The sequence below is a fragment of the Lates calcarifer genome, linkage group LG10, assembly GCF_001640805.2.
Source record: "Lates calcarifer isolate ASB-BC8 linkage group LG10, TLL_Latcal_v3, whole genome shotgun sequence".
NCBI classification, from domain to species: Eukaryota; Metazoa; Chordata; class Actinopteri; family Centropomidae; genus Lates; species Lates calcarifer.
The window spans coordinates 2746398-2755809 of record NC_066842.1 but is presented as its reverse complement, the minus strand read 5'-3'; the positions used below and the strand labels follow the sequence as shown (position 1 = coordinate 2755809).

Here is a 9412-nt window from a genome sequence, read left to right as displayed (position 1 = left end):
TAATATTCATTTTACTCACAGTTACTGTTGACACGACTGGAACCAGGATTTCAGAAAGTCCTCATTTATATTATTATTATCATTTTCAGTCATATTTGTGCATATTTTATTGAAAAACACGGAGGTGTTTGCCTCTGTAGGTCCTAAAAGCATAGACCACAGATCTCTGTCTTCTGTGTTCTTTTCTGTATGTGTGTGTATTGGCCACTATGTGTCGCTCCGGGTCGACTCGTGTTTTTCCGGCAGTCTCCGGTGCATCGCTTTCCTTGACTTCATGAAAAAAAACAAACCGTCGGGCCGCCTTCCTCCCTTCGCATTAGCTCTCCTGAATCTTTGACGTTTTTCGTTAATTTTGGATAAAATACCACTGATTTTATCGATTATCGTTAACGGTTTCCGCACTTGTTATTCTTCTCCAGTTCGTACCAGGCTCGGCAACGCTCGGACCCCGCTCTGTCCCGCTGCTGCTCGGTCACATTCGGCTCCTGTCGTTCGACGGAAGAATGGACGAAGCGGACTCGGCCACGAAGGCGCTCGGGCTGGATGAACCGCCCATCGGCGGGCCGCCGGTGGAGGGAGTGGGCTCGGATACCGAGTCGGAGGCCGAAGTCACCACGATGGCCGTGATGGCGGAACCGGGAAACATCGACATGGGAGCCGAGTCCCTGCCGAACCCAGACGAGGCCGAGGCGGCGTTTGCAGGTGAGGCGGGCTTAGCTAGCAGCAGCAGGCCGCTGCTGTGCGGGGTGGCGCTAAAACACAGTGATGGTAAAGCTGGTTAGCTTTGTAGACGGTCACAGCACAGAGTGGTGAATTTATTACTTTTTATTGATAGAAGTGAACCAGTAACGATTCTCACATGAAACTAAACGACTCTTCAACAAATAAGTAGAACACCGTAGCTTCTGTGACTTTGTAGTACACTGCAACATTTCAGATGTTGCCAAACTCAGTTCAATTATTGTGCATTTTAAAGATTCGAAACGTATCAATTGGATATACTTCACATATATAAGTTTTCCCAAATTCGGCTAAGACAAATAAATAAATTAATAAGAATTAACTCCCAACTTTTAGAGTTTTGGATTGAATTAATTTTGGATTACCCATGTTATAAGTCGATGTAAATTAATTAAATTAGTTTTATTTGATAAATTGCATATAAGCCGAATTGAAGAGCGGTTTATAACAATTAATAAAAGTGCTGAATCGTGAATTTTTTTGCACAGATTGGATGAGTAATTGCAAAACAACTGTTAAAATAATAATATTTTATACAGCTTTCAATAAAGAATGTGAATTATGGCATGATGTGGTTAATAGAAAAAGTATGGCTGTGATATTATAATTGAATCCTTACATTACAGGTGTACTGTGATGAAATAGTAGTGGTCTGAGGGTGTATGTGATTATATAATATTTGAACCTTATTGTTGATCAGAGGTGGCAGTGACGGTGGGAGACGTTCAGGCTGCAGAGGACAACGTTTTCACCACAACGGTCGCCACGTCAGGAAGCCTCCCTGAACACGTGCTGGTAGATGGACACACACTGATGCTCACACAATACACTGCACATGATCAGTGTCGCCCTGTATGTACAGTCAGCTGAGCTTCAGTGTGTGTGTGTGTGTGTGTGTTACAGAGTGGGAGGACGACCCTCCAGCTGGGCGAAGGTCTTAGTACCCAGAAGGCCACTTTGATCGTGGTTCACACCGACGGCAGCATCGTGGAGGCAACTGGCCTCAAGTCCGCCACCGCCATCGCACCAGGTATGTGTGTTAGAGCACTGAGAAGATCCTGGTGTCTCTGACATCCATCACTCTCTCTGAGACTGACCTGTGTCTGTTTGTTTTGTACACCTGTGCGTCCCTTAGGTCCACCGACCACGCCCTCGCCGCTGACTCCAACCCAGGACAAAGACTCCTGCTCCAAGTACAACTGGGACCCCTCAGTGTACAACAACGAGCTGCCGGTCCGCTGCAGGAACACCAGCGGAGTCCTCTACAAGAACAGGCTGGGATCAGGTGAGCAGCACACCTGAACTGAAACTGAGTGACAGTAAGTTCCAGAGTACAAAGACTTAGAAGTCATTAGAAAGCAGCGTTCATCTCTGATATCCAGCCAGGAAACTTTGAGCATATCAAGAATTATAAACAGAGTTTGGTGTGTTTGTTACAGCGACAGCACTTCAGTTCAGTTCCAAGACCTGACGAGCTCCAACTTCTACTTCCTGGGTAGTTTGTCCTGTCATAACTCATCCTGACAGTGTCGTGTTCTTTGTGTTCAGGGGGTAAAGGTCGTTGCATCAAACACAACCAGCAGTGGTTCACTCCCACTGAGTTTGAAGGTCTGGCAGGACGAGCGAGCAGCAAAGACTGGAAGAGGAGCATCAGATACGCCGGCAGACCCCTGCTCTGCCTCATACAGGTACTGCTGTACTACTGCAGTATTACATCGTATAAAGCACCTTCACAGTCTGCATGTTAACCAGTTTAAATCAGTTTAATTCAGTCTGTGTGTGTTTGTGTTTGTAGGAGCGTATCCTGAACCCCCACGCCTGCCTCCTGTACCTGTGCAGCCTGCTGCGACGACCTGACAGCGGTGAGTCAGTTTACATCAGTGTGTTGATAATATCTGACTGATTTTCAGTCATTTTCCAGTAAGATATCAAAAGTAGGCATGGGACGATAAGAAATAATCTGGATTACGGGTCATGTTAAAGGAAAAACTGTAGTAAATTGCAGCTGCAGGACTGTATGTTGGCTAGACAGCTTATTGTGAGTAGGACTGGGTGAAGACTTCCTAATGTAGCATCTGAGCTACCTTGGATGTTTGCTGTTGTTTTGGACATCTGTTAAAGTAGTAGGTTAATTGATAAAATGAAGAAATAATCATGTAATGGTCGTTCAGCAGAGCTCAGTTTGTCTTATTTTCTATCTCTCTCTTCAGTGTCCAAAGGATGGAGACACTCTGGCAGCAGAAAACATCAGTATGGTAAAGTTTGTTATTGTTATTATATAGTCAGACTGATATTTTAAGTGTCGGTCAACATTGTGGATAGGATTTCTACAGAGACAGAGCTTTTTATTAAAGAGTAAGACCCTTTTTGTTTAACCAGAAACATCGTTGTATACCACTACCAGACTCCACTGACAAAATCAGTAATTTAATGGAAGAGAACACGGAAGTTGCTGCCTCTATTTATTAGTTTGTTTATATTTTTAGGTGATATAAATGATAGAAAGTATCTGAATACTTCTTCCACCACTGAAAGTCACTCAATTACACAAACAAACAAACAGATAGATGCTTCAGTATTCCAGCAACTCTTGTGTTCTGTGAGGTAAAATTGCTGTTTTTCTCAATGGAGTCTGGTGATTAAAAGCATCTTTGTGTTCATTTAATTTTTGTCTCTTCTCTTTCTCCACTCGGTTCAGACCGGTCCGGTCCGCCTCTTCGTCCCCTACAAGAGACGGAAGAAGGACATGGAGCCTCCGGTCGTCCCCCCGAAAAAGGAACTTCCTGCCACCAAAAACATCACGCTGACCCCGGGGACCACATGTACGTACGTTAGGTTCAGGTGCCCACATTCACATCAGTTTGTTCCAGAAAGGTGGAGCGTTACAGAGGAGAAACATCATCTCTTTATCATATGAGAAAGGCTGCATTTCTTGACCTTTGACCCCTCAGAAATGACACTAAGTCAGTCGCCACCATCTTGTAAAACAACTTTTAAACCTCGTCTGACACGTCTGTCCTCCATCTACAGTCACTGTGTCCCCGTCAGGACAGTTCACCACCTCCGGCGCCTTGACCTTCGACCGAACTCCCACAGGTGACGCCGCTGCTGCCGCCGCCGCCGCCATCATCTCAGAGGGCTCGGCGCAGAGCGAGGTGTTTGCCAGCACCGCAGGTATGGTCCACCGCTGATACTCTGACGATCCAGCTCTCCTCCTTAATGATCTGTACAGGGCTTTCCCACAATCCCCTGCATGGCCGCTGCCCAGAAGCCTATCCATCATCCACTCAGGCTTTCTGATTGGCCGCTGCGTTGTTGTAATGAGCTCCCAGGAGAGGGCGGCTAATGAGGCGCCACCACACCTTTGCGTCCTGGTTTCTCTACCTCCTCTTTAAAGAACCAATCAGAGCGCTTCCCACATCTCCTCGCTCGAGTTATTTACGTTTTCTGGGGCTGCAGTTTAAACGTTGGAAACAGCCACTGATTGGACCTTTTGAACCATCTCTAGGGCTGCTCTGATTGGCTGAACGGCTGCAGGCGTGGGCAACACACACACACACACACACACACACACACACTCACTCACGCTGAGAGCTGTCATGGCTAACTCTCCGTCCTTCACCCCGAGGTTAATGAACCTCTCTGGGACTCTGTGTGCGTCTCAAATGAAGAAATGTGTGTCAGGAAATAACTCATAATTCATGCATTCATTTAAATCTACAGATTAAAAATTATAAATCTGTCAAAATATCCTCGACTGATGTCAGGTGAGGTGTTAAAGGTGGTGTTTTGATGAAGAGAAAACCAGCAGGGGGCAGTGAAGTCTCTGCTGCTGTAGATCAACCACAGTGTGGAGGATTAAAACCAGATCACGCAGCGTTTGAGCAGATGTGACGCTTTAATTCAGGACAGAAACGTTTAGCACAGCATGTTGGAGTTAATAAAAAAAAGGCAGCGTTAATGAGGATTAATATCCTGGAGAGAAAGAACTTAATATATTCAGAGAAGTTCAACCCACAGACGTAATGTGAAGAAGTTCATTACTCAAAAAGTCAGACGCTAACTGTGACAAAATTTCACATAAATGCCTGAAACGGTAAAATAATGAAGTGATGACAGTTTATATCCAAAAGGTCAAAGGTCAGCTTCACTGTGATGTCCATAATCTTCTGCAAAAAATACCTTTCTGGACATTTATTCAACAACATAACTCAGGAACAGTCGAGGAGATTGTAATTCTACTTTATTATTTCAGAGGAAATGTGCAAAGTCTCACCACTAAGCTTCCAACTTGTCAAGATTCAAACATCAGGAGTGGGGGATTTACTGACCCATTTTATGTCCGAGAATAAAACCTGAAAATGTCTTGAGCTTGTGTTAAAACCACAGACCTTATTTCAGACATTTAACCAGAAACACACTGACTTTGGGACGAGGGAACAGGAAGTGCTAACATGCTAACATGCTAACTGACTTCCTGGTTTTAGGACTCATTCCTGCTCCACTCTTTTTAGCCTGAGAGGCAAAACCCAGGGCAAAGAAATGAACACAGATGAGAAGAATCAACATTTTTTATCAGCTTTCTTATCTCATCTACATTATGGTTGCAGGACAGAAAGAGAACAATGTTCAGAGATATTTTAGTTTGAAATCAACCTGAAACTACATTCCTAGTGGAAATTGCACCTTTACTACCAAATATACAGTTACAAACCAGCTTCTCCTCAGAAGAACAATGAGAAATTTTCTAGCTGATTAGTTGGAAAGTGAGAGCCTAGTGAAATCAAGTGTTGCTGAAAATATACTCCTCCATTTTACCTGTGAGAACACACACACACACACACACACACACACACACACACCTTTTTCCCCAGGACATGTTAAATCACAGTGTGAGATGAATGTCCAGTTATTTCTGGACTCGTCTTTTCTCAGCGGAGCTCTGAGCTGTCAGCGACTCCACCGCCGCAGGAGAGAGGAAAAAAAAAAAAACGCACATAAGACGTTATATGGAGTATGTAGGTCAGCAGTGAATGTATAGAGGACGCACAGACACACTGACCTGGATCTGCTCAGACCACCTGCCACCTGTGTTTGATTCTTCATCCTTCACTTATGTGTTTAATATCTGAGCCGCAGGAGGTGAAACCGGACGACTGATGTAAACCTCAGAAACTGTCGCAGCAGGCGTCCAATCACTTCAACCCGTCCTCTACTCTCAGCTTCTCCTGACGTGAGGATGTAGTTGTATTTTTGTGGAAAAAAACAAAGGACAAAAAGATCAATAAAAAAGCTTAATCAGTTATGAAACTAGTTCGGAATAAAATCACGTAGACACATTCTGTCTTCTCACAGTTCAATATTTGCTTTTTAAAATCAGTTTTCAATAATAAAAATTGTAATTTTCTTTCTTATCAACAAAAATGAACAGGTTTTAAATGCGTTTTTTTTCTGCAATCTGTTCTGGATCAAATGTGATAAAATTGATAATTATTCCGATAATCAATTTAAATGAATACAAAAAACATGCTAGTTTCAGTCTCTAAAATGTGAATATTTACTCTTATGATAGTAAGTTGAATTGTTTACGTATTTGTGCTGTTGTTTGAACTAAAGGAGACGTTTCTGTTAACTTGTGCTCTGGTACCAAACAGTTAGGGATGGACGATATTGTATCGTTTGCGATATACCAAAAAAATTTCTCCACAATGAGAATTAGTCATCCTGCGATAATAATGGTAAACTCTTAACTTACAGCCAAAAAGATGGTGTACCATTTTTTGTCGTCAATTATATCTTTATCGCAATCAATGTCAGAAAATATTGTGATAAAATTTCAAGTGTATCACAATCAATCAGAAATTAATGAAGGAAATGTGGATGCAGTGAAGGGAATTGGGACGTGATCAGGGATTTTGTTGCATGCAATAATTGTATAAAAATGGCCGACATGACAGCTAACCATAAGTGAAGCCAAAACAGCTTGATCGCCCCCTGGTGGCTGGCTGCAGTATAGGTCATTAACCCTGGCGGGAATTCTGCATCGCGAAAACACAAAAATAACACCCTCTGCCTCTCCTTCTTCTCCTTCTCCTCCTCCTCCTCCTCCTTCTTCTTCTCCTCCTCTCTCAGTGCTGACGGCGTTGCCAGCCTTGGCCGTGACTCCTCAGCCCGTTCAGGCCAAGATGGCGGTGACGGCAGCGGCGGTGGCGTCATCTCCGTCTCCGTCGGCGGGGCTGGTGAGCGGGCTGGAGGTGGGGCCTGTCGGGGCCGGGGCCGGGTCGGCGGTGACGGTGAGCGAGGGGCAGAAGAACACCTGGCTGTACCTGGAGGAGATGGCCAACACGCTGCTGAGCAACGTCCAGCAGCTGAAGGCTCTGATCGAACAGGCCAAGAACGCCACGGGGGACTCGGCCGGGTTCAAAGGTCAGGGCGGGAGGAAGGAGGTGAGGACACACACATGCACCGACACAGAAAGGGAGATTTAGATGCAACATTAACCTGAAGTTAGACTCTGAGACGATGACTTTATTTGAGGATGAGAACCTAAACTCTGATTTAAGAGGAACTCTTCTGAGGAAGAAGAGTTCAGCCGTCGGTTCAGTCCGGCCCGTGGGACTTCCTCTAAACCCTCTGTTTTAATGGCAAAAGCTGGTTTTCCTCAAATAAAATATGAGCGGCTCTGACGTAATATTAGCCAGAGACGAGCATCCTTTCAGTGAACACACAGTTTGAAAACTTTACTTTGGATTAATAATGAGTGAATTCTTTTCTATCCGATGAACACTGGGATGATGTTGTTGTGTGTGTGTGTGTGTGTTCAGTGTGGTTTCAGTCCGTCGTATCAGAACCAGATTTCCTTTCAGCAGCCGGACGACTCTGAGGTCAAGAGGAGCTCCGACATTACCGAGATCATCATCAACGTACGACACACACACACACACAAACATCAAACTTAAAGCAGAGACATCCTGACTTCTTTCGTCAGAGCCTCCCTGCAGGGAATCTGCCATTTTGTAGTGCTGACTGAATGTCTAGGGAGAATTATTACACTCTATATAGTGGACAGGTATCTCACAATGCATTGTGAAAAGTGGTGTACAACCAGCGGTCACTAACCAAGCAGTGTATCCCATCATGCATTGTGTTCATGCTGTGACAGGGAAAAATGTCCGACAGACAGGAGAGAGTCAAACAGCCGCAGGGCAGGTTAATACGACCAGAACATTTCATCCACGAGACACTTCAAAGTGCTTTTATAGAAAACTTGAGTTAGCTGGATTTAACTTACTTAGCTTATTTTTTTAAACTTTACATCATATTTTCTTAAGGATTTTACACTTGAATGAAATAATAATATTTTATAAGGTAAAACAAACGTATATATACAAACTCTACTCTTAAATAAATGTGTATATAAATGTGTATTTACTGTATTTTAGATTTGTGGGGCAGTGCAGTTGATTCTGGTTCAGTTTAACAGCAGTGTGTTGAGTATATATCATCTCTAGTCTTTGCAGTTACAGAAGAAGTAAAAGTACTAATACAACACTGTAAACTAACTCTATTAGAAGTAAAAGTCCTGTCAGAGGTATCAGCACAAAGTTTCAAACTAAAAGCCATTGACTGGTTATTGCTCTGAACCTCAGGGTCGGGGCCTCCTGAGGGTCACCAGATGTGTGTGTTTGTGTGTGTGTCGCCTCTGCAGCAGATGTGTGTGAACTGTGGTCGGGAGGCGATGAGCGAGTGTACGGGCTGCCGCAAAGTCAACTACTGCTCCACCTTCTGTCAGAGGAAGGTAAGTCTCACCTGAGAGTGACTCTCCTGTTATTGTCCAGTTAGTGTGAATAAAAGAATCACACATCCGTTTTCTTTCTCTGCAGGACTGGAAGGATCATCAGCACACCTGCTGTCAGTCAGCAGGGGGCGTCGCCGTCCAGGACGAGGAGCCAATCACAGCCATTGACATGGACAAGGTGAAATGAAGGTGTTACAGGTGTTCTCCAGGTTGTCCTCGTCAGCTGCTGCAGACAGGAAGTCCTCATGTGGGCAAAGAGGAGAGTGTTCTGCTTAATATCTCCTCACTGGGACTTTTATTTTGAAAGTTTCCCCTCAGAGCAGCAGCGGTGGGTGTGTGATCTCCTGAGAACTGAACTCTTTGTTTATGAACTCCACTGATTTTTTATTTCTAATGAGACTGGACGTAAGAGGAGCTGCAGCTCAACACAGCTCGTCTTATCGCTTATTGATCAGTTATATTTTAATTATTTTATCAGTCGCTCTAATGAGGATTTTTATTCCTTATCCTCCCTTCCTCTGTCTTTTGTTGACTCATTAATTTTCTGCCATTTTAACTCCCGATGAGCAGAGTTTGGCTGAATAAAGGTCAGACACATCAATAAAATAAAAAAGAATATTACATTTAAACTCCACTCTTTCTTGACCAATAAATTGAATTGTTTTTTTTGTCTTTATGTCTCAGTGCAGGAGACAGCTGTAGACTCCGTAACGCCTTGAGGGATTTTCCTGACTTGGACTCAGTGATGAGCTGCAAAGAATTTGGTGTTAAAAGGTCAAAGGTCAAGGTCACTGTGACCTCACAAAACACATTTGTGGCCTCCTTAAAGACAACGTCCCAGTAACGCCTCGAAGGAAAGCCCTACAAATTTGG

The 9412-nt window shown here is 43.9% G+C and overlaps 1 protein-coding gene across 1 annotated transcript; it reads left to right on the top strand.

The window, feature by feature from the left end:
- Nucleotides 1-61: 61 nt before the first annotated feature.
- On the top strand, nt 62-9160 carry deaf1 (DEAF1 transcription factor). The gene is given in 14 exon segments (XM_018692166.2): nt 62-702; nt 1442-1536; nt 1645-1771; nt 1877-2026; nt 2290-2429; nt 2537-2560; nt 2562-2603; nt 2952-2996; nt 3440-3563; nt 3772-3915; nt 6874-7187; nt 7566-7664; nt 8450-8539; nt 8625-9160. Coding segments are annotated over 14 exon segments (1695 nt in total). The 5' UTR covers nt 62-503; the 3' UTR covers nt 8727-9160.
- Nucleotides 9161-9412: the final 252 nt, after the last annotated feature.